This window comes from Gopherus flavomarginatus, chromosome 20 (assembly GCF_025201925.1).
Source record: "Gopherus flavomarginatus isolate rGopFla2 chromosome 20, rGopFla2.mat.asm, whole genome shotgun sequence".
NCBI lineage: Eukaryota > Metazoa > Chordata > Testudines > Testudinidae > Gopherus > Gopherus flavomarginatus.
This window is the reverse complement of record NC_066636.1, coordinates 18,612,200-18,637,885: the sequence shown is the minus strand read 5'-3', so window position 1 is coordinate 18,637,885 and position 25,686 is coordinate 18,612,200. Positions and strand designations below refer to the sequence as shown.

Genomic DNA, 25,686 nt, shown 5'->3' with positions numbered 1-25,686 from the left:
AGGACTGAGAGAGGTTGTGCTACTGAGGTGCATCGTTGGGCTGCTCGATTGGAACAAACCGAATGAAGGCTTGTCTACACTCAAAAGTTAATTCAGATTAAGGTGGGGCATGAATTTAAATTGCAGTAGCTATTCCCGAATAGAGACACTGATTCTGGCAGAAGAGTGCCTTCTCTCCTTTTTATCTTAATCCAGATTAAACTACAGCAAAACAAGTTCCCTCAATCCAGACTCAGCATCCACACAGGATGCTAATCAGGTATAGCTATTACAGAGTAACTCCCAGTCCCATGGACAAGCCCAGACACCAAAATTGGAGAGTGGACAGAGAAGCAGGGGGGGATGGGTTCAGTCCTGACGCAGAACATGCTCTTCTGCTAGTGACCTGCAGGAAGGGAGTTTGTCGAGTCTCAGTCATCTCCAAAGGTGGCCGCATCCCACAAAGACACGGCAGGCAGCCCGTTTTGGAGGCCCCAACAGTTGGAAGGAAAAGGCTGCTGGGCTCAAGACGTGCTTTGGTCATGGGTGAGACACCAGGGACTTTCACTTTTTATTCGCTGTTGCCACCAAAACAACAAAAACCCCTGACAGTCTTCACTGTTTATGTAGGACCTACCTAAAAGCACTGTACCTGGCTTGCAGAGGAACAGCTCCCACTGGAATTTAATTGGAATTTGGAGAGGTGGGGGTATTCTTTGCAAGGGGCAGAATGTCCCCCCCCACTCACCCATGCTGGATGGACAAACAGATGGACATTCCCCCCACCTCGGGGGAGACACAAACACCCAGCAGACTGGAGTCCGAGGGTTGGATTGGACAGACGAGCCCTGGAGGCTGACATACAGAAAGTCATCACCCCAGTCCTAGGAGACAGACACGGCCCATGAGCATCCTAGGAACAAGCCCCCAGCCCCCCAAACCATCACACCAGCACCCTAGGGAAAGACACTTTTATTTCCAAATGTCTAAGGCAGTGTTACAAATAACGGAGAGTAGAAAAGAAAGAGTAAAACTCATCGAGCCCGAGAGTGTCAGAGCTTGGGGCCAGAGCCCAGCCACCTGTGAAAGGGAGTGCCCAGGCACCTACCGCAGAAGGTTCGTTAGTATCCTCAAGGTTTGATCCTGATCCCATTCAATCCACGGGGTGGAGGTGGGGGACGTCACAGGATAAGGAGTTGCAGCTTTTCTGGGAAGGAGGCTGTCTAGATGAGGACAAGGGATCGGGCAGAACCAGAAAAAGACAGGAACAAGAGATGCTTCTTGTGGGATATCGGCCATTTTTGTGGGCTCAGCCACTGCTGACCCGCTGGAATGGCCAGCAAGCATCTCAATCAATTCTCCTCCTCCCTGGTAGGCGCTGTGATCCAGTGTGCAGTCACCTGGGAGCTGGGGTAGCCGCGCTCTCCCCCACTCGAGCTGGAAGTCCTGCTGTCTGCTGCTAGACCAGGAGCGTCCTGTGTCACTCAGCGTCTTGCAACAGAAGGGGCTCCGAGTACCCCCCACGACCCAGCTAGGTGGCTACTGATGCCAATGAGGTTTGGCCCAGACAATGACCCACCGTCCCTCCTCGGGCTGTGTTCCACAGGGCCTGGTTTAAACCCTCCCTGCTGGAGGGAGGACGCTGCCACAGTGGAGAGGGCTAAGGGAAAGCTTTGTCCCAGCAGGGTGTTTACATCCAAACCCTCCCCCTGGCTCCTAGGCTCTGAGCGCTTTACTCTGCAATTATTTCAATGCACCCTGAAAACGTGCTTCCTGCAGCTCGGATCGCATCATTGGGCTGGACAGAGAGTTCTGACCCGACAGATTCCCCTCCCCCGCCACAGATCCACTCGCTGCCTTAGTTAATTAGAGCCGACGGCCTTGCCCGTAGAATTCCCAGCGGCACTGTCGAGTGCAGGATCAGGCCCATTCAAGGGGAGACTAGATGGGATTGACGGGGGTGGGGGAGGAATGTGCTTGTCCAGAGTCTGTGCTCGCCCTGCCATGAAAATCGAAACAAGGAGGCAGCAACTCATTGGCTACCTTCTGCATCCTCCTGTCTGCGCCAAGGCCGTGCAGAGCATTCCTTCCACCTGCGGCAGGAGAGGGACACACTTTTGTAAGTGCTCCCCCTGCCCCAGAGAGCCTGCACTGAATTCACGAGAGGCACCGGGCAGCTGCCTGGCACGCTTGGTGGATTAGCTGCCCCTGCCCAAGGGAGGCCGGCGGCTGCCACTTCGTCCCTGTTAAATAAGCCTCTGTGTTTTCACAGCATCACAGCTGCTTCTCTCTGGGGATTCCAAAGCATCTGAGGAAGGAGTGGGTGCACCGGTACTATCACCCCCTTTTCTCCCCTCCGCCTCGCTTTATCAGATGGAGAAATGGAGGAACGGGGGGCGGGACGGGGGGGGAAGAGAAAGCAACTTGCCCCAGCATCCCACTGCAAGTCAGGGTGAGAGCTGGGAATGGAACCCAGGAGTCCTGGCTCCCACCCACACCCTGCTCTAAGCACTGATCCCACGTCCCTCCCAGAGCTGGGACTAGAACCCAGGAGTCCTGGCTCCCAGCCCCAACCTGCTCTAAGCACTAGACCCAACTCCACTCCCAGAGCTGGGAATGGAACCCAGAAGTCCGGGCTCTGATCACTGAACTCTCTGCCTCTACCACAGAGCTCTGCAGGGAAGAAGCTCAGAGGGAGCCAGAGGGTGTGAGCTGGGAGAGGAGAACACTCGGCATTTTTGGTGAGAGCTCAGAAGTACGAGGTACAGCTGAGGGCGTCGGGGGTGAGGAGAAACTGCAGCCGATGCACAGCCCAGCTGGACTCTGCCCTGCAAGGTCTCTCCCAGCCCTCATGCGCTGCAATACACAGGCCAGGGGCCGGGGAAAGGCCAGCAGCATGGCCCGAAGTTTCACCCCCACAGTGCGGGAGCCAGGACTGAGTTCTTAGGGAAGCGGGTCCTGTGCTGGGGAGGGCGGCGGGCGGGGGAACCAGAGGCGAGGCGAGAAAGCCCCGCAGGGGCTGTCGTCTGGGAGTCTTTATGGTGACATGGCAGGACCGTGGGAGGGCGAGGGGTCCGAAAGCAGCAGGCAGAGGGTGAGCAACTCTAGAGGAGGACGCAGTCCGACTCCTGCTTGTGTCTCTGCCTGCGTTCCCCAGCCGGCCGGCTGGACGGCTGAGCTCTCCCCTGAAACCAAAAAGAGACGAAAAAGCAGCTGCTGCCTTCAGCAATCTCAGGGTGCTTTTCAGACCAGTCCCATTCCCCTCCCCACCAATATCCTCTCCTAGGAGGGGGCAATGGAAGCAAAGAGAGGGGACATGGCCTGGAACCCAGGTGTCCTGGCGCCAGCTCCCTGCTCTAATCATTAGGCAATACTCCTTCCAGAGCTAACAATCTGAGTCAATGGGTCCCAATTTCCAGGACTGCACCCTCCATAGGCATCTCCCCCCCGGCATCCTCCACGGGCTTGGGAACAGAACCCAGGTGCCTGGCCTCACTTCCAGGCTCCACTCGCTGTCCTGCTGCAGTGGAGACCACCGAGGCTTTGGAGTTAGATTCCCATGCAAAGCCACAGATCCCCGCTCCGCCCTCTGCCACAGAGCACAGGCCTGCAGGCCGTAGCTAGGCCGTGGGGAGGAGGAGACAGAATTGCACAGGACGGAGTAGCAGTCCCAGCACCGCCGAGTGTGACCGGCACGCCATCCCCACGCAAGGGGGAATACTGGTATGATCCGCAAGAGGAACGGTCGGTCTGAGCTGGGCAACTCCTGGGTGCGAGGGTTGAAGGGAGGCTGGAATGGGCCCACCCTGCCCCACCATGCAGGAGGCACGAGTTCGAGTCTCCCTCGCCGTAGGAGGGTGCCACCCCCACAGCACCCCCAGTCTAGGAGCAGCGCTGACAGGCTCCCCAGCAGCCCGGAGGAAGGAAGGTCCTCACAGCAGGGGAGTGGGATGGGGCTGCAATGTATTCTGGGAGGGATGCCAGGGCCCATTACCTGCGCAGGAGGCGTTGCTGGCTGCTGCTGCCGCTGATATTCCTCCTGCTGCAGCTGGCGCGCAAGCTCTAGGTCGCTCAGGGCAGAGGGGCCCTGCTGCTGTTGTTGCAAGGACAGGGCTATCATGTAGTCCTGAGGGCAAAGGTCGGGGGAGACATGGTCAGTGCTGGGACTTCCAGGGAGTGAGATACACGGAAGAAGAGATCTTATTTCCCAGAGAGTTCCAAAGCCCTACACAAATGTGCATGTACAGGATCACTCGCCCAGTGCTGGCATGCAGCCACCTCTGGGGAGCAACGCAGCAGTCATTTAACAGCGCTGCAAAACACTTAGGGGCAGGAACTAGACACAAGTCGCTGAAGAGGTACGTCAGTCTCAACAGGCCTCTGCATGAATTCACTTCAGCGGTGATTATCAGGGGTGGGGGGTTTGGAAGGCTCAGAGGCTCTGGGCTAGGCCACCTGTCCGCAATGACCCTCTCTCCTCCTGGAGGGTCTATCACCCTTGCTCTATGGGGAGTGTGTGTGCAGGGGGGAGATGGAAGCTCAGAAGGGTTAAGAGACAGAGCCACCCAGACAGATTCCGAGTTCCTATTTCCCTCACTGACCACCCAGGACAGCTCCCAGGAGCGCTGGCTCCCAGCGTCACCCCACTCTAACCACTAGACAACATTGTCCTAAAGATAAGGATCCTGCTACAGTAGATACCGATTCCTGGAGGTGACACATTTCAGTCAGAAGAGCAGGGGAGCTACAAATTCCATTCTCTAGGCCACATATCCTGCCTGGAACTGGAAAGGAACCCAGGAGCTTTGAAGCCCAGTCTCCTCCCCCGCCTCTCTAACCACTAGACCCCCCCACCTCTCCTCTCCCAGAGCTAGGAACTGAACCCAGGAGTCCGGAAGCCCAGCCCCCTCTGCTCTAACCACTCAGCTCCGGTACTGTAACTAACCACCTCCCAGCGCAGTCTGGCCTCCGCTGAGCCATTTGTTTCCTACCTGGTCCACCTGCCTCTGCTCCTGGGGGGAGCTGCCGGCCGCCTCCTTCCCCAGGGTGTGGCTCAGGTGGAACTCGGCGTCACAGAAGCAGCTGTCCCCATCCACGTTGTGCAGGCTCTCCCAGGTCACCTTCTCCTCCTGCAGGAAGCCCTGGTCCGTGACCAGCAGATACAGGTGGCCCTGTGGAGAGATGAAGAAGAGACAGCGTCCACGTGACAGCCCTCGGAGGGCGGGCGGAGCAGCAGCCTGTGATTCACTAGGGCACAGAGACCACAACCCCTGGGGATGTTGCAATCAAGGGGTCACCATCACTCAATCCTTTCCTGCCTTGCATGGAGGTAAATGGGCTACTGAAGGCCCAAATAGAGACACTGGGGAAACTGAGGCATGGGTGCCACAAATGCCGCACCGGGCCATAAAGGGCTGTGCTGGGACAGCAGCTGTGCCTCAGTTTCCCCAGTGTCTCTATTTGGGCCTTCAAAGTAGCCCCTTAACCCTTTCCTGGCACCTCCCCAGCCCCAGAGCCCCCGTGTGAAAATGCACACAGCAGCGGTTATGGAAGGCAGAGGTGTGGGCGGAAGGGGCCGGGCTGACCTGGTGTTTGATCATGGTGCTGAAGTGGTTGTTTCTGAAGAAAACGCTCAGCTCCCCCTCTTTGACCGCGGCCGTGAGCTCGCACAGCCCATGGTAGGTCAGCTGGGTGGCCGTGGACTCCAGGAACTGCTCGGCGATCAGGCCTGGGGCAGAGAAACAAATTGTGAGCTAGGGTGGGGTGCAGGTGTGAACGGGGGGTTAGACCGGCACTCAGCGTGGGTGCACCGATGATGAGTGTGAAACCGGTTCAACTTGCGCTTACAAATTTACCGACAGCAGCTAAACCGATTTACCAAACCAGAGACAGAGGGAAGGGAAGTGACTTGCTCAGTGTCAGAGCAGGGGACGGAACCCAGATCTCCTGCATCCCAATCCAGCGCCCTACCCACTGGGCCACTCTGCCCAGCGACCCACAGCTGGGAAGCACAGGCCTGGAGCGAACAAGCTGCACCTTCACAGAGCAGCGGTAGGGGCTGGGAGGGAATACCTTGGGGGGGGGGGGGTGCAGGTGCTCTGCCGTTTAGCTCCCTCCATGCCCGTAGAGGAGTCAGCATTTGCCCAGGCAGCCAGGGAATGGCTCTGATGCCTCGTCCCCAGCTAACCTTCCTGGGTGCAACCCGACGGCCCGTTCGTCTGATGCCAGATAGGGCAACCTGGCAATGGAAACGCAGCCAGGCGCAGGGTGGCTCCTCCCTGAGCTTTTCCCACCTGGCGACACTGGGTGGGCTGGTGGAAATAGGGTGGGGAGTGTCCCAAACCGCAGCACCCCCACCCTCAATGCAGCCAGGCCCTTCGAAGGGTCGGATGCACATCCTCCGATTCCCTGGGGAACCCCAGTTCCTCGCTGCCCGTGAGCAAGCTTGTACCCTGGTTATTCTGCACTCTTCTGCTGGCACATGGGGGGTCCCCTGAGGGTGGGACAGGCTCCCATAACCCCTGATTAGGGGAGACTGTCCTGCTCCCTCGGACCAGTGCAGGAGTGAATCTGGCCACAGGGTCCATTGCAGATCTGAAATCGCTTCCCTCACAATGCCCCTAACGAGGGGCGAGTGCCTCTGGTGTTCAGCAGTGGGGCGGGTAATTGAGCTCTCCAGGGGACGGGGATTTACCTTCGGTGACCAGGTTGGGGTCGCTCGAGTGCTTGCAGGTAATGATCTTCTCCACCAGCTGGTTGTAGCTCAGCTTGCCCACGGCCTGGGCAGCGTCCGGGCTCTGGAGGAGAAGGGGAGGGGGAAGGAGATGGCCCAAGGAGCCCAGGGAGGGCTCCCGAGAGGGTTTTTTAAGCCAGCCCAGATGGGAAAGCACAGGCCTGACCGGTCGCTACCTGGCGGCCCCTTTGCACCAGCGAGGATGGTGACAGGGAGTTTAATGCCCGTGCAGCCTGCCCCTCCGTCCCACAAGGGGATGCTCCCCTCGAGCAGAGCCAGCCCTGCACCCAATCGCGGAGTTCAGGCGCAGTCCTGCACTCTGGCTATCCATTGCCTTGCAAAGCCCCACGGGGGGCCACAGAACCACAGGTGCCAGTAAGGGCCAGATGGGTGCCCACTGCCCGTGCATCGGGGCGGTGCAGGCTGCCTGCCCTCTGTGCCGTTGCCAGCAATGGGGCAAACCTGCCCTGGTGTCTCCATTGGTCTTTTAGCTGCACCTTTGGTTTTAAGTTATAAATGAAGGAGACAGGGGCCCCTGGTCAGTCCCAGATCTGGGACAGCTGGGCCACCACACTGCACTCCTGCCCCCACCTGTCCAGGAAGAAGGCACCCCATCCTTCTGTATGGGGAGAGCTCAGGCAGAGTGGCCTGCTCCATCCTCAGCTCTCTGCTGGGCAGCCAACGAGGGAAGCTCTTACGTTGGTGGCTTTTTTGGGGTGCAATCCAGACACATCTGCTTTGAAAATGGGACCAGAGCCCTGCTCCTGGGAGGGGGGGGCAGAGTGCTTGGTCACTACAAGCCTGGCTGGATTCAAACTGGCAGCCGATGGGCAAAGAAAGCCTGGCCCTGTTGAAGCCCACAGGAGTTTTGCTGCCAGCTTCAGCGAGCCCAGGATTTCACCTGCAAAACCCCTGCCCCACCCGCTCGCCCTTGTGTCTCAGCATCGACCCAAACCCTGGCTCTCGGTCCCAAAGATATTTCTGCTCTTCTCCCACTATGTGGGGGCTGGGCTCGACTTCCTTCCGTAGTCGGGGCCAAAACTGGAGTCAGCTTGGCACGACCGCACAACGTTGCGGAGACAGAATGCACCATCTCTTCCCCGGCTGGACCGTCCCCTCCCACAGACCGTCCCCTCTGTTCTTGGAGCTGACGTGGACAGGTGTCACCCCGCTATGTGGAGTGACGGCCCTTGAGCGGCCCCCAAACCTTTCGTTTTCCCCTCAGACGTTCCCAGCTACCAGCAGCCATAAGAAGCTCTGGACAGCTTTGTCAATTCCTAAACCTTCCTCTGAATTTACAGCTGCCTTTGTCCCTGCTCATATAATAACCATAATGCCATCGAACTCTTTCCCACTGCTCTTTCACCAGCAGATCTCAATGCACTTTGCAATGGGGAAACTTAGGCACAGGACAGGCATGTGACTTGTTTAAAGTCACCCAGCAGAGCAGTGGCAGAGCTGGAGATAACACTCAGTCCTACAAGGTCCAGTTAAGGACTCTATCCACTAGATCACGCTGTCTCCCGCTCCCCTGCTCCACCCCCTCCATGCACCAACACACCGGCTCTGGCTTGTATCCATTCGATGCACAGCATGGACTTTACAGCAACGGCGCTCACCTGTGGGTCCACCAACCAGCCGTGGTACAGTGGGATGTTCAGGAGATCAAAGACAATGCACTCTGGGGTGTACTCGAAGTCAGAGACACCCGTGAACCTCACGTTCACATCAAGCCCCGTGGACAGTTTGGGCAGGACCATCATTGCATCATTGACATTCTAGAGTTGGGAAAGAGAGAGGGCACCTTGTGTAGATAGGAGACAGAGAAGCTGTGGCAAGAGAGAGGCTGGGATTCCTGCTTTCCTCCTATCCCTGCCTCGTCGGTCTCTTTCATCCTGCTGTCGCATCGGTCATAAGCACTCCAGAGCAGGGACAGTCTCTCTGTGACTTGTCTGTGCAGCACCTGGCACAACGGAGCCCTGATCCTCGGCGAGCGTTCCCAGCAGTACCGACTGGAAGCTAGAACTTTTGGGTTCTTTCTGGCCCTGGCCACACACCAATCTGTGTCCTCCACGTGCAGGGACCATCTCTTGCGAGGCCTGCGCACTGTCCAGCACAATGGGGTCCCAATCCCAAATCGGGCACTACTGTAATGAACTTCCTAGCAGGGCAGCTGTGAAACTCAGTTAGGACTTGTCTATACAGGGAAACTGACCAGAGGAGCGATTCCAGAATCGCTCCCCCTGTGGACACTCCACTCCAGAACAAGAGTCCCTCTGCTCTAGAATAATCAGTGCGCTTCCAAAGGGGAGTAATTATTCTGGACTAAAGTCACGTTTATTCTGGAACTGAGCATCCACAAGGACAGCTGCTCTGGAAGAGCTTCTTCGGCACTAGTTATGCCGATCCATTTCCCCCGTGTAGACGAGCCAATAGTGCTTGCAAAGTGCTTTGAGCATAGGAATGGCCAGCCTGGATCAGACCTGAGCCCACCTAAAGCCCAGTATCCCAATTCCCACAGCGGCTCACTCCACATGCCTTACAGGAAGGTGCACAAACCCCACAGGAGTCAGTAGTGGGATGACCCGCCTCCCCGAACAGCTCCTCCTAGTCCCTACAGAGATGGATTTCAACCCTGAAGTTCTGCCTTCCTTCCAGTGCTCATATAGTCAGCATTAGCTGTCTAGTTCTGGCTTTACTTGTTCTCCATATGGACACCCAACTCCTCTTTGAGCCGTGCTATATTCTTGGCCTTAGTGGCCTTAAGCAGCAAGGAGTTCCACAGGTTAATCACGTCTCCTTTTATTAGCTTATCCCCTTGTTCGCATACAAACGAGAAAGAGCAGAAGTGCCTGCTCGACACTCTCTGTCCCACTCATGACTGCATATGCTTTTACTGTGTCTCCTCTTATTTGCCTCCCTTGTAAGGTAAAACAATCCCAATGTTTCCAATCTCGCTTCATCGGAGAGTCTTTTCAGGCCTCCAGCCATTCCCGCTGTCCTTCTCTGAACCCCGCGCTAGTTCTGCCCTATTCTTTTGGGGCTGGGGTAACCAGGGCTGCACACTGGAACCAGAGGGGGCTGCACAGCTGATCGAAATCCAGACAAGACACCCATGTGGAATGGAGGACACAGCTCTGAAAGGAGTCCAGAGTCTCTGCTAGCACAGACAACTCTGCCACGTCAGCCCGTTCAGAAACTTATCAAGCTCCATCTTCAGACTAGTTAGGCCATTTCCCTCTCCTATCGGAGGCTGTTCCAGAACTTCCCTCCTCTGGTGGCTAGAAACCTGCTTTTAAATTTCCAGTCTCCATTGACTCCTGACCAGTTTAACCCCCATTTGTTCTTGGGCCAACACCCTCCTTTAGCGTCAGCAGCTCCTCTCCCACCCTAGTGGAAAGTGTCGTCGAGGCGGACGGCATCCTGAGAGGGACACAGGGCGAAGGAAGACGGAGCAGCATGCAGCTCTGAAATCGCATGCCGTTGCCTGCCCAATCAACGATTCTGCTACTTATCTCAGTGTTCAGGCACTTATCTGGCCTTCACCAGCCACAAATGCAGGCATGGAATTTTTTTAATCCCTAAAACCCAGATGGAAAGTGTCAACTAAATAATTTTTATTTTATTTTATATCAGCACTGGCCAAATTCATTAACCCTCCAAACCACACAGAACAATCTACAGAAGCTCGAGAACCAGGGCACAGCTGCTGGGACTTGGGGCTTTTGCCCCACGGGAGGCACCTGCCGGTGCTCAAGTCTGGTAGGTGGAGAATGTGGGGAGCATGGGGGGGCTCCGCGAGCTGCATACTCATTGTAAAAGAGTCGCATGTGGCTTGTGAACCACAGTTTGCCCAACCCTGTTTTATATAGACACAGACATTGGGGTTTTTGTTTGTTTAAATAGATGGAGAAACTGAGGCACTGGGTGGATTAAGTGGCTTGCACAAGGGCATCAACTGGGCCTATGGCAGAACAAGTCCCCCTCCAGCGCTCTAACTGCTAGACTATTCTTGCCCTACACAGCTCCCAGATTCCTTTTGCAGCAGGTGAGGTCTCTCCCCCTCGCAGCGGGGCTGCAGTTCAGGATGACAGGACAGGCGTTTTTAAACCCTGCCGCCCACACCTCCCTCGATACTCTGCAGAGGGGGGGTGAGGGGTGGATCCAGATGGTCTTACCTGCTGGAAGTTGAGCTGCAGCCCTTCTGAATTCTCTTGGGGTTTGATGGACAAGATGCAGTCGCCTTTGAGACAAGAAAACACCCAGTCCCTATTACTGATGGATGGTACTTAGCTAGTCCCCCAGTACTGTAATACCTGGGCGCCATTCTCTAATGTTTTTATCCTCACAGCCCCAACCCACCCCGTGAGCCAGAACAGGGCTATTATCCCCATTGTACAGATGGAGAAACTGAGGCACAGAGAGGCTAAGTGACTTGACCACGGTCACACAAGGAGTCTGTGGAAGAGCCAGGAACTGGCGTATCCTTTTTGCCTCTAGGACCAGGGCAAGGGCTTGGCCTATCCCTGGGTGTGGGCTGGATCTAGATTATGGTCAAGATGGCAATTCCTGCACAGGCTCAATGGAAAGGCCCCTTTGATGGCTCTCAGTCTAGCCCTGTAGCATGGTCCTGATGGGATCGGGGATGAAGACTGGGATGGGGGGGGAACAGAACAGAGATGCACTAAATGCAGACAGTTTTCCATTTGTGTTTGGGACCGGGGAGAAAGGCACCCACACAAGCAGGCAGGAGATAGCATTAAGGGTCCGGTCCTGTCTTCTTCTTTGTGCACCTAGAATTCCCAGAGAAGCTGATGGGAATTTTAAGCGCCCCAGGAACACAGCATAGTGCCGGGAAGCCCGGTCCCCTCAGGTGCTCTCCTGAATTCCCCACTTACCAAGATGCGCCATCAACTCGTCCGACGTGATCACTTCCTTCTTGGGGGAGAGCTTCACCTGCAGGCAGAGCGGGGGTGGGGAAGTTAGCCAAGGCCCCTCTCTCCCAGCACTGTTTTGACCCTCGAGGCTTCCCTTTGAATCAGGGCACAGGGATAATCAATCCCAATAACATCCTTACGCAGATTTGCCCTGCCGCGTGAGATGATCCAGCTAACTCGGTAGCCCCGCTTTAGCCACAATGGGTCAGACACTTGGTCTATCTAGTCTGCCTCCTGCCATACCGATTCAGACCATTAGCCCTCATAACCCATTATTCCATGTCGGGAAACCCACACCACCACCAGCCAACACCTGATGTTTCAGAAGATGGCAATAAAACAACCACCCACTTACAGGACTTTTCATCCATCAATTGCTAAACACTTTACACACTGCATCAGTCTCATTATCCCCATTTTACAGATGGGGAAACTGAGGCACATAGCGGGGCAGTGACTTGCCCAAGGTCATACAGCAAACCAGAGGCAGGGTTGGGAATAGAACCCAGGTTTCCAGAGTTCAGGCCCTGATCCACTCGGCCTTGTTACCTAGCAACACTGCATGGAGGTAGAAAAATCCTTCCTGATCCCTGTGGTAGCCAGCAGGTGCCCTGAAGCATGAGACTTGACTAGACTTAATTTTTACCGTAATGTCAGACACATACCAGGATACCCATGGCCTGCTCCAAAGCCCACTGCAGGCAATAGGAGTCTTTTCACCCACTTCAGTGGGCTGGCGCTGGCAAGAACCCTGACAACGGGAGTTCAGAATGCAAACGCTTCAGTGACTGCAGAACAGTTCTGTGGCAACAGAAGCTCAAGGAGCATGGTGCACGTTTCCCACACACGCCCAACAGCCGGTAGCTAGCACCACCCATTAGGTTCCCACTTGGGGCAGGTTTCCCCAGTATTCTGGATACTTATCTGGGCCCCATCATAAAGGAGCACTTTATAGCCTCAAGCACCCATGGGGGGCTGGGCTATTATCCCCATTTTACATTTGGGGAAACTGAGGCACAGAGATGCTAATGACTGGCCCAAGGTGTCTCAGAGTCTGTGGCAGAGCAGGAGTTGGAACCTGGGTCTTCCCAGTGCTAGGTCAGTGTCCTAACCCTCAAGTCATCCAACTTCTCAGTACAAGTAGCCTCCTCCATGCCACTAGACAGCAGCCTCTCACATGAGCTACATTCAATCTCCTCGCGCCCAGCGCCCCTGCTCTGAATGGCAGTACTGGGCCTCCCCTGGCTCCCACCTACCTTCCACTGCAGAAACAGGATGTTCATGATGGCCAGGAGTGGGCAGGGCCCATTCTCACACTGGGTGATGATGGGTGTCCTCTCCCCTTTCCAGCTGATCCACTTCACGCAATAGAAGTCAGGCTCGGGCTCTGCAGCGCCTGGGCTGAGGCTGGAGATGGGGTCATCCTGTGGGGAGGTGACTCCTCCCGTTTGGATGCTCCCACTCAAAGGAGGCTGCTTCTCTTTGGGGTCCGCTCTTCCTTCTGGCTCCCCACGCTCCAGCTGCTTGGCTTCATCACTGGGTCCTGCTCTCGGGGATGGATCCTTCCTTGGGGTGTCCTCATGCTCCTGGTCTGAGGCCTGCTGGCAGCTCGAGCTGCCCTGCCCAGAAGGAGCCTCCTCGCTGTGCGTTACCCCAATCCCCTTTGGGCTTGCTGGCTCCTGCCCATTCAGAATGCTGCCTTGCCCTGCTGCAGCCTGGGCTCCATCCCCCACGCCAGCAGTGTTCCCCTCTAGCCCCAGAGGGGCTTGGCAGATTTCAGGTCTGGTGACTTCCGTGTTTACATCGTCCCCTTTTGTAGCCAAGGGATCCACCTGCTCGAGTCGGGGCTCCATCTGGCCCAGACAAAACCCCTTCCGCAGCGCCCCTCGGTGTCTTTAGTACATTCACTGAGGCAGGGAGCGGATCGCACGGGCTGGTCTCTCTCCGGCAAGCAGCGCCAGCTGCAATCCTGGTTCACTTTCTGCTGCAGTCTGACTGTCGTGTATTTCGCTCCCGTTCCTGACTCTACAAATTCTCAGGGAAGTCGATTCCGCTGACCACGACTGGAGGGGGGTAACCAACAACAACAACCCCAACCTGCTTCTGAAAAAAAAAAAAAAAGATCCCCAAGTCTCAACCTAGCCTTTACAAAGACGTCAAATCTGTCCAGTACCAATCAAAGGACAATGTTCCTTTCAAGGATATAAAACTAATGTGTTTTAAGCAAAACAAACTGTTATTCATTTATCAGGTTCCGAGCTTTTTCCTCTTCCTGTCTATTAATTCAGAGTCCCCTTCCGTCCCATTAAATTTGTTCTAATTAATAACAAAAAGTATATCTAAAAAGATTATAATTAATAGTTCCTTTTTAAACGGTCTAATTCTTGTTCTAGAATCTATTTAGTTCTGCTTGGTCAATCCAGGGTATTTAAAATAAAAATCTTTGTTTGGCACTTTGAGGTTTCTATGAAAGTTGGTTTTTTACATGTCCCCCTCTCCCAAAAAACCCTGATTCCAAACTGATCCCTGGCCTATCCTTTATCAATCAATCAATTTCCTCAAGGCAAATTAATCCCAATTCCTCTCCCTTTCCTGGTTTAAATTCAATTACTCAGCCGTGATGAAATGCAACATTCCACCTGCTCTGTGTGTGTCTATACTTTGGATAATTATAGCTCAAAATCACCTTTAAAAAAAGTAAAAAAAGGTGCATCTGCAACTGGCGTCTCAATGCTTTTCAGGGTGCAGAAAAGTAACAATAATCTAGAAAGAAGGGGAGAGATTTAACTCAAAACCAAACAAAGACAGAACAACCAGCTTGCAAAACAGGCCTGATGTAATTCTACAAAATGTATGTGCCCAGCCCCTTCAATCTACAGAGCAAAGATTTTCCTACAAAAAGTATTTTTAAGTCATAAAATAAAAAAAGCAAAGTCAGTGGGGTTGTTTGGCTAATTCTCGCCTTATCAGTGGTCTGGAATCTCCTGATTCCTCTCAATTCTTTACCCAACAGTCCTCTTCTCTCTAGCCTTGAGGTTATGTCAACAGAGCAGAGGGCTGGTGCTTTCTTATCTTGTTTTGACCCAATCTGTGCATCTTTCCACCTAGTGACCTAGTGCGTTGACTTGCCTTTCCAGTTTTTCTCCCGTAGCTGTTTTTCGTGATTTAACTGGGTTGGGCTATGGGCAGCCCTGCAGTTGTCAGCTGGAGCTCCAGCAGTAAGACTCCTCCCTGAATAAACACACACAAGAGAAGAGAAAGAGTGAGCTAATAATTCCATTATGAGATTTCCAATAATCGTTACAGGTCAGCTCATCTGCAGCTGGACACACACACACTTAACGGATATCAGCTTTGCTTGCTGACCCCTGGTCTACACTATAGACTTCTGCCAGTCAGGGGTGCAAAGAGCTGCGATTCCCGACTGAAACAACTGCCCCAACAAAAGGCCCTAGGATAGATACAGCTCTACTAGCAACACTGCGCTTTTATTGGTATCGCTGGGTTTGCTCAGGGTAGCGTTTGGAATAAGCTGTACCAGCAAAAGTGCAGTTTTGCCACTATACATAGGCCAGGTCTACACTACAAACTTATGTCAGTATAACTCAGGGGTGTGAAAAACCTAGCCCGGGGCGTAGAGAGTGCTGTCGGCGGGAGGGCTTCTCCTGTTAACATAGCTCCCGCCTCTCGTGGAAACGGATTAATGACGCCGACAGGAGAAGCTCACACAACGGTGTAGCGGGGTCTTCACTGAAGCGCTACAGCGGCGCAGCTCCATTGCTGCAGCTTTTTAACTGTGGACCTGCCCTCGGCATCCACTGCAGGAGAGCTTTGCTGGTATAGTATACCAGTATAAGAACATAAGAACGGCCATACTGGGTCGGACTAGGTCCATCTAGCCCAGTTTCCTGTCTTCTGACAGTGGCCAGTGCCAGGTGCCCCGAGGGAATGAACAGAACAGGTGATCATCAAGTGATCCATCCCCTGTTGCCCTTCCCAGCTTCTGGCAAACAGAGGCTAGGGACACCATCCCTGCCCATCCTGACTAATAGCCATTGATGGACCTATCCTCTATGAATTTATCTAGTTCTTTTTTGAACCCTCTTATAGTCTTGGCCTTCACAACATCCTCTTTCAAGGGGTTCCACAGGTTGACTGTGTGCTGTGTGAAGAGTATGGCTATACCAGCCAAGCACCACAGATATGGGCCAGGAGTGGGAGGTTTACTGCTTTATAGTGATACAACCTGAGCGAGTAGACAAGCCAAAAGTCAATGGAAAGACTCCTAGCAGCTTCAATGGGCTTTGAATGAGGCCCTCCATTTGTATATATGGGATCTAAATTTTAGCTCAAAGTTAAGCTGACAGCGTACCTTATGCTACGAGGATAGTTTGATCATTAAGACTCGCTGGATTTACAAGTCAAAAAATGCTCCCTCACTTCTCCCCAAGTGTTGATGTTGCAAATTTAAGCCCTTAACAATTCCTTCATGGCTCTTCCCACCTCCTGATGGCATGAGCAGCGCTAAGGCCTCGGCAGTCAGCTGTTGACAGCTCTACCAGCGAGGGATGAAGAACTACAGCCAAGGCTCAGAGCTGCAACAGGCCTGAAAACTTGCCCCAGTCAGTCAGGTCTACAGACCTGATTCACAGAAACCGAATGGAAAAAGCAACTGTGTAAAATTCGCCCCTTTCCAACTACAACCACAGCTTTAAAAAACAGAGAGGAAAGTCTCTTTTCAGTTTCAGCCCTGATCCAGGAAAGCACTTAATCACATGCTTAACTATCAGCACCTTAGCAATACCACTGAAGTCAACTGGAACTGTTCCTGTGCTTAAAAGTTAAGCACACGCTTAAGTGCTTTGCTGGATCAGGACCAGGGAAATTTAAAAGCACACTTAAAAGCAGCCAGGATACATTAACGCTTCCTCTATTTGTATGCAGAGTACATAGGGGATTACAGGGAGAAAGGAGAGTGGTGAAGAGTTGCCAGCTACAGGACTTTGGAAGCCAGAGTACCCTGCATCCATAGAAAATGATACTGACACAGCTGTGAATTCTGTCTTGCCATTGTAATTCACTGCCAGCTCCCTTAATGCCAAAGTACGAGCGGTAATGGAGTCAGTTGTGATAAATTACAGAGACAGCATCCAGGCGCCCACCATTCACGACAGAAGCATCCTGCTTCCACCTTATTCTCTGTAGTCTTATGTCTGAAAACAGGCTTTCAAAGCCACCTGCAGTTTAGACACCATCTGAACCCTCCTCAATAACCTCTCTGCCGAGACTAAGGACTGCATGGATCATGGATGAGCTTCCCTTTTGGGGGACCCCTCCCCAGTTCAAGGTTGAACCACATTGGCAGTGGGAGAAGCAGTGGGGGTTATATGCCTTGCCAGTGACAGAGGGGACTTGAATTCTGAGACTGTCAAGCCAGCCCAGCTGGAAATCCTCTTGCTTGAAAAGTATAACTCTGATGTCTCTTCCCAAGGAAAATACGATCAGAACATTTGCAGTCATGGAGCTGTCACCAGTCCTGCCTGTCCCAGATACTAAAATAAATAAAAGTCACTAGTCAGCATCCCAAAGAAATCATGGATTTGTTTGGGGTTTGCTTTTTTTTTTTTTTTTAATATTTTTAAATATAGATGTGGGGTTCTTTCTATCCACTTCTCAGCCTGTGAGAGCACTGCCCATTATTTGTCTCCTTGTGCTCTTCTGTCTGACTGTTCCCTCTTTTCTTATACTTAGACTAGAAGCTCTTTGAAATGGGGGCCCTCTTTTTCTTCTATTTGTACAGCACCTTGCACAGTGGGATCCTCATTTATGACTATAATACAAGTAATTACTGAGCCTTTAGGTACCAGAGGAGGAGCTGTGTTAGTCTGGATCTGTAAAAAGCAACAAAGAGACTGATCCTTTAGGTTTTATGTTTTCATTCTTTTCTCCACCACCACCAGGGCTAGAAACTTTAAAAAAAGGAAAGTTGAGATTCTCCCACACCACGATGCCGGGAGCAGGGGCTTTAAGAAACATCAAATATCACAAGACTTGCAACAACAAAACCAAAACTTACAAGAGATGGCAATGCTGTGTTGTAGAATTTCATATTCCTTCCCCAGGCCACTCCCCGGAGCTGTCAAAACAGCCATTGCATCACAGCCGACAAAGGTAACTTATCAGAAGTAAAACCCTGAGAAAACACTTTTCACCCAAATTCCTCCCCAGCCTTAGTCCACTAGAGTATGTCACTTGCTTATGTCCATGTTCAGTCTTAAACGGCTAGCAGGCCTGGAGACTAGTGGGGAAAGCAGGACTCCTGAGTTCTATCCTCATCTCTGCCACTGACTCGCTGTAGCCCACTGGGTAAACCACTCCCAGTTCCATGCCTCAGTTTTCCCACCTGTAAAATGAGGATAACATACCATACCAAAACACAAGTGGGGGGAGCCTTTACATGAAACCCTATTCAGTTAAAAGTTTTGTGATGGGTAAGAACTGTAATTTACTTTGTACAGGCAGCAAGCAATTTGCTCTGAAAGCCCTCAGACAAGGACACAGATTAGAATCAGAGCTGGTGAAACCCCGGGGCTCGATGGGACTATGGCGCTGCATTGAAACCGGAGTTGCACTCATTTACACCAGCAGTGAATTTAGCCTCAGGATAGAAAGGGTTAAGTCAGAGAGGCCTGGGTGGGAAGGAAACGGGGTCTCCATTCACACATGAGCAGCTGGCTACAAATATCTAGGCCGCAGGACCTAGATGCCACGGGGATGGGTGCTCTATAAATAGCTACAAAAAGGGAGAGCTGACCTTTTTACTGCTGTGTCCTGTAGGACCATCCGAGGGGACAGAGTCACGGGGACCACAAAGCAAGGAAGAGCGCTCGCTTGCTCGCTATTCTCCGTGAGAGATGGGGTTAAGAGAGCAGCTTTTAAACAGGCAAACTAGGGTGATCCATGGCACCCATCCCCTTCCCAGAACACGAACTGCTTCTGACTGCAAATTACGGGTTTACGAGCTTAGCCTGGAATGACCCAGTTTCTTAACTGGGGTCCTGTTGTCTGGGCTCTCAGCAGCCACCACGACTTGTGTGGCTCTCCTGGGCACACCCAGCATGGACTCAGAGCCAGGGGTGTCTCCCTCTGAGCCCCTCCCTCCTCTGGGATTGCACGCTCCAGCGCAGCAAAATAAAAGGAACGTCTGGGGAGGAGATGGCAGGCCTTAGGCCGGAACCAGAGCGCAACCAGGCTCCCAGCAAATTTCCCACACTAGATTCATTGCCTATTGAACTCAGGCTGCCGCTACCACGGCAAAAGTTTTCCCCCTGCTTTGGATAACTCCTCCAAGCCAACTCACAAGCCTCTGGATCTACCCCTCCTTGCGTCTTACCACATAGCAATCTTTGTCTCAAGCTTTGCAACACACACACACAGGCAAAGAGACACTCCCAAGCTTGTCCATTAATTGTAGGAACACTGCAAAGACTACAGCCCTAGGTGGCTGGGCATTTTTTCCATACTCATCCTGAGTTCCCTTTGGAAACAAACCACCAGCAAACCCCAGAGACGGCTTCTAAGCAGCAGATTCTGCATTGCTTCAGAATCTGGGAGCATGCTGCTCTTGGGGAAAGGGGCAAGATGGGTTTGCCCATGTGGGTGCTCCCAGATGACAATAAAGTCAAAGCTTTTGCACCGTGCAAACAGACACTGCTTGCCCTAGGGATTAGGGAAACAGCCTGCAGCAGGTTTAAAGCTCTACAGGAGAGATCATTAGCTCTTAAAAACAACCTCAGCCCCCAAATATTTTATTACAGTGCACCAGCCAAACTAAGTCAGCCACCCCTGCCCCAAAGACAGCCAGCAAATGAGTTGTCGCCTTGCAGATCCAAACCACCCCCCTACATTACAGATGTGACAGTGATCGCAACCCACTGATTACCCCCCTCCGATACACACACACCCTCTGCTCCTCAGCAGCCATATTTCTTTCACAGCTGGATCTGTCCCACTCCCCACCACGCAAGCCGCGAGCCTCCAGCTTTTTACCTGATATGGGGGTGTGTGGAAAAAGTTTCTTTGCAGATTTCACTCTGAAGCTGCTTCAGGCCAAGGAACGACTTTTCTCACCTTCCTCTTGTTGTCAGCACAGCGCTGCTCTCCCTCCCCACCCCTCTTAGTGCTAATGTAAATGCAACTAATCCAGATTCAACTGCTACTGTGCTGAAACCTTGTACCTTTCCTCCTCCCACACACATAGATGCACGCAAGCTCTCCTGCCTGCATGGGGTGCCCAAGACACCCCCATGCCCCTGGAACTCTCTGATGCTACTTTGCTGCCTTCTCTAGGAAGTTTTTTTATTTTTTATTTTTTTTTCCCCCTGGGTGAACTGATCAAGGACAGGACTCCAGGCTGCTGGGGAAAGAAAAGCTGGTTGGGTTTCTTGGCCTAGCTTTTGTGCTTGCGGAAGAGACATCTGCTGGTTGGAGGATTTACAGCAGCCAAGGAGGAGGGAAAAGAGATTATTTTCCTCCTCCCTCCCAGTTGAAGTAATACACAAGAGCTGGCTGGAGAAAGAAAGGCAGGGCAAGCAGTCCCAAGAAAATTAGCCTTAATTGGTATGTGCAGGAGCTGTCTCATAGGATAAGAGTCTAGGGCCAAAGAAAAGCAAATCACCCTACTGGGGATTATGCTGAAATATCATCATGCTCATTTAAAGCCTGCAGGATCTGACATTATTGGATCAGATGGCCGGTCCATCTACTTTCTTATCCAACAGCAGCCAGCATCTAGTTCCTGTGATTTTATTGTGAGTCTGGTAATATTTGGTGCGTGTTTCTTAAAGCTCCAGCTGCTGGAGGCATGTGATTAGGTGCGACTCTCAGCTGCGGTATGAGTGTTTTAAGTAGGTTTCTAGCTTTCATAGATACGGAGAAAAGTGTGATTGAGACAACAGCTGGCAAAGAAAAAGAACCTCGTTTTAAAAAATAAAAACAAGCAAACAAAAAGGCCTATGTGATTTTTAAGCCAACCTCGTCAGATTCTGACTCATCTTTAGGGGAAACTCTTCCATAATAAAGGTAAACAGTTGTGGGATACTCTTTAAATTTAGGACAGCAGCTGAGGGGGTTGTAACAGAAATGATCAGATAATAATTCAGAGAGTACAATCTGCCTAGCCCATGCAATGACATTAATTAGGAGAGTGCACACTTTGTAGCTTGCCTCAGCTGAGCTCATTGCACATCTCAGAGGCTTCTCGCATCCCTCCATCCCCCCACCCTGCCCCCAGCTCCCTGGGTACCAAGCTCCCACACTCCTCTATTCCAGGGACTCCCTGCAACCCCCCCATGCCAGGGGCATGTACCCCGCATTCCTCCAATATCCCCCATTCCCCCCATGCTAGGGACTGCATGCCCCTCATTTCACCAATTCCCATTTCTCCCCTCCCTCCCATACTGGGGGCTGTGTGCTACCCCATTCTCCTCTCCCTCCCCCCTATGCCTCCCACTCCTCCCTGCTCCCATACCAGAGCTGGGTGCCCCCCACTCTCTCATCCTCACCCCATGCCATGGTCTCTATGAGTCACCCCTACATCCTCGCAGATGAAATAACAACCCCTTCTTGCCTATCTCCATAAGAAATGCTGCCGCCTGGACATTATAACTAGTACATCACAGCTCATGGGGTTTTTATACTTGATGCCTCCCTCCAGCAGAGTCAGTTCTACTCTCACCCTGGACAAATATCACTGGAAGACCTTTAAAAATCATCCTCATTGGCATAATGGATGGCACAGGGGTGTGCAGAGCCATTCATGTTTAGGTTCCACCTAGCCCAAGTTATTAAGTAGCCAAAAAAAAAAATCCACCTGTCTGAAATGAGCTGGCAGGGACAGGCACATGCACCACAAAACCCACAGTCATTCTTGCAGCGTTCCCACCTCTCAAGATTTCATTGCGAGCCTAATGAGATTTCCAGCCGCTGGAATCATGAGATTGCAAGAGACTCTTAAAAAGGAAACAAGAAAAAAAAAGTAACTTTCTTGTCCTTATGGTTGAAGAGAAATGCTTAAAAACATGAAGCAACTGAACCCTAAAGTCTCAGATACCAGAAAGCAAAGACCACTCCCCCAAAATGTTGCAGTGTTATAAAAATGTTCATAATGTTTTAAGCCAATCATGATTTAAAAACAAATATGATCCTTTACCCTTTAGACTACTCTTTTCTCTTTAATCTGTTCCGTGCTTCTTTACTGGGAAGCAAACCTGGTTCACAGACAACATTGTTGCCCTAATTGCAATTTGCTGCAGGTTATTTTTGCCCTGTGACTATTTGTTTTTTTTTAATTAAAGTATTTATTGTAAAGGGAGTGTATGACAGAGGCATGCACTCGCACACTGGCCTCCCTATTTCTGAACCGCAGCTGTCAAAGAAATGCCATCTCCCACAAGCTAGCCGCTGCACTGATTTGGGTCTCACATCTGAAGCTAAACGCAAGAGGAGTAATTCAGAAGACAAGCAGGGCTGCTGCAACAAAATGTAGGAAAAAGAACCAATCCAGCAATGAGCTCTTCTTAAAGGAGAGCCAGTGAGTTATGTAAATAACACAACTTGGATGTTAGGTAGCAGGGAATATTGTTTTCTGGCAGTGGTTTTCTGAGGTTTTGGATCAAAGAAATGTAGTGAACAACAAATCAGGATTCAGGGCAACAACAGATATGGAGAGTGGAAAGCTGGAGGCGGGGTGGGGAATCATGTGACTGTGAAAAGCCAGACCCCTGCCCCATCAGTACTTTCACAGAGCTCCCTCTGTCTGTCACTTGGCCTGAATGATCTGCCTCACACCTATCAAACTGGATCCACACACAACCCCTTCCCTTTCCTACACACAGCCCCATATACTCCAGCAACTACTCATCCACTCCTTTCCCGCAAATTGCACAACTACACACACTCACACCTGCTGCCGATGTGTATTTCCATATAGCCCCCACCTGCAAAGTACTTCCCCCCACCTTCACCTACCCAACCCCACAGCACATGAACACCCCTTATAAGAACGGCCCTACTGGGTCAGACCAACGGTCCATCTAGCTCAGTTTCCTGTCTTCCGACAGTGGCCAGTGCCAGGTGCCTCTGAGGGAATGAACAGAACATCAAGTGATCCATCCCCAGTTGCCCATTCCCAGCTTCTGGAAACAGAGGCTAGGGACACCATTCCTGCCTATCCTGGCTAATAGCCATTGATGGACCTATCCTCCATGAATTTATCTAGTTCTTTTTTGAATCCTGTTATGGTCTTGGCCTTCACAACATCCTCTGGCAAGGAGTTCCACAGGTTGACTGTGCATTGTGTGAAAAATACTTTATTTTGTTTGTTTTAAACCTGCTGCTTATTAATTCATTAGGTGACCCCGAGTTCTTGTGTTAAGAGAAACAACACTTCCTTATCTACTTTCTCTACACCAGTCTTGATTTTATAGACCTCAATCATATCTCCCCTTAGCCTTCTCTTTTCCAAGCTGAAAAGTCCCAGTCTTATTAATCTCTTCTCATATGGAAGCCGTTCCATACTCCTAATAATTTTTGTTGCCCTTTTCTGAACCTTTTCCAGTTCCAATATATCTTTTTTTGAGATGGGGCGACCACATCTGCACACAGTATTCAAAGTGTGGGCGTACCATGGATTTATATAGAGGCAACATGGTATTTTCTGTCTTTCTATCCATCCCTTTCTTAATTATTCCCAGCACTCTGTTCACTTTTTTGACTGCTGCTGCACATTGAGCAGATGTTTTCAGAGAACTATCCACAATGACTCCAAGATCTCTCTTTCGAATGGTAACAGGTAATTTAGACCCCATCATTTTATATGTATAGTTGGGATTATGCTTTCCAAACTCCTCTGCACACAAACAGCCTCATACAGCTCCCTGCAAACACGCTTACTCCTACATACAAACACACAACTTCACACACACTCCCCCATCACAATCCCTTGACTATCAATCCTCTACTCAGTACACACATATACTCCCCGTCAGAACCACTACACTCACACCACCCCATCGCAATCCCCTACACTCACACCAAACTACACACATGCTCTCCTGACTCAATTCCCTGCATTTATAACCCTCCTATGCACACTCCACCGTCAGAACCCGTACACACTCACTCTCAGCTACACATACACACCACAACCCCCTAAATTCACAACCCTCCTACGTACACTCACAACTACATACCCTATCCTGCACACACAACCCTCCCACATACTCCACCATCACAACCCTTACACACACACACACTCCTGATCAGAACCCCATGCACACTCATTTACAACTACACACGCTCTGCCATCAGAATCCCCACAATCATAGAAAATCCCCTACATTCACAAGCACACACACTGCCTCATCACACCCCTTCCTACACACTCCCCCAACACAACCCTTATACACTCACTATACACACACACTCCCCCATCATAATCCCGCACAATCACACCAATCCTGTACACACTCACCATACAAGCACACTCTCCCCTACACACTACTCACAGCTACACACACACATCACAATCTCTGACATGCATAACCTTCCAATACATTTACAACTACATTCCCTCCTCATCACAACCCCCTACACTCAGACCAAATTCCTATACACTCCCCACACATCCCCCCACAGTCACACCGACACGCTCCCTCCTATATTCATAACCCTCCTATAAAATCACAAGTTACCACACACACACACACGCATAACTACGAACACATACATCACAACCCCTCATGGTTTCTCACATCACACCCTCTCCTATTCACACAACCCACTGACACACACACACTCCCCCATCACAGCCCCCCATGGTGACACCTTTTCCTACACACACCCCACAGTCACACCCTCTGCTACACACACAGACAACCCCACAGTCACACTCTCCCCAACATGCATAACCCTCACAGTCCACCCTTCCCTACACACACACAAACCCCTCACAGTCACGCCTTTCCCTACACTCCCATAACCTCTGCAGTCACACCCTCCCCCCCACAACCCCTGCAATCACACCCTTCCCTACACACACACACACAAGACCCCATAGTCATACCCAAACAGAACCCCCGGTCACACCGTCCCCAACACACACACACATAACCCCCGTAGTCACACACACACAGAATCCCCCCTTTGCACCCTCCTCTACACACACACAGAACCCCCATTGTCACACCCACACAGCACCCCATCACACCATCCCCTACACACACATACCACCCAGTCACACCCTTCCCTACACACACACAACCCCGCAGTCACACCCTCCCCTACACACACACACACACAACCCCCGTAATTACACCCACAAAGAACCCCCCATCACACCCTCCCCGACACACACACAACCCCCATAGTCACACACACACAGAATCCCCCCTTTGCACCCTCCCCTACACACACACAGAACCCCCGTCGTCACACCCACACAGCACCCCATCACACCCTCCCCTACACACACATACCACCCAGTCACACCCTTCCCTACACACACACAACCCCGCAGTCACACCCTCCTCTACACACACACACACAATCCCCGTAATTACACCCACAAAGAACCCCCCATCACACCCTCCCCGACACATACACATACCCCCCGTAGTCACACACACACAGAATCCCCCCTTTGCACCCTCCCTTACACACACACAGAACCCCCGTCGTCACACCCACACAGCACCCCATCGCACCCTCCCCTACACACACACCACCCAGTCACACCCTTCCCTACACACACACAACCCTGCAGTCACACCCTCCTCTACACACACACACACAATCCCCGTAATTACACCCACAAAGAACCCCCCGTCACACCCTCCCCGACACACACACACAACCCCCGTGGTCACAGCCACACAGAATCCCCCCTTCACACCCTCCCCTACATGCACACAACCCCTGTAGTCACAGCCACACAGCACCCCCGTCACACCCTCCCCTACACACACACACACAGTAATT

General features: G+C 52.0%; 1 protein-coding gene across 2 annotated transcripts; it reads right to left on the bottom strand.

Moving 5' to 3' along the window:
* Positions 1-935: 935 nt before the first annotated feature.
* MINDY1 (MINDY lysine 48 deubiquitinase 1) lies at positions 936-20,097 on the bottom strand. 2 transcript variants are annotated; one of them, XR_007770598.1, is made up of 11 exons: positions 19,699-20,097; positions 12,906-13,752; positions 11,611-11,668; positions 10,891-10,955; positions 8,332-8,490; positions 6,674-6,776; positions 5,565-5,707; positions 4,971-5,150; positions 3,974-4,105; positions 2,554-3,164; positions 936-2,478 (listed from the first exon to the last, which is right to left on the bottom strand). XR_007770598.1 is itself a non-coding variant. In XM_050930635.1 (10 exons), exons 2-10 carry the CDS (start codon positions 13,500-13,502, stop codon positions 3,084-3,086), a joined length of 1,518 nt encoding a protein of 505 aa, XP_050786592.1. In that variant the 5' UTR covers positions 13,503-13,752; positions 19,699-20,097; the 3' UTR covers positions 936-3,083. The 2 variants fall into 2 exon arrangements, 1 of the variants encoding a protein (XP_050786592.1); XM_050930635.1 differs by having other exon boundaries at positions 936-3,164.
* Positions 20,098-25,686: the final 5,589 nt, after the last annotated feature.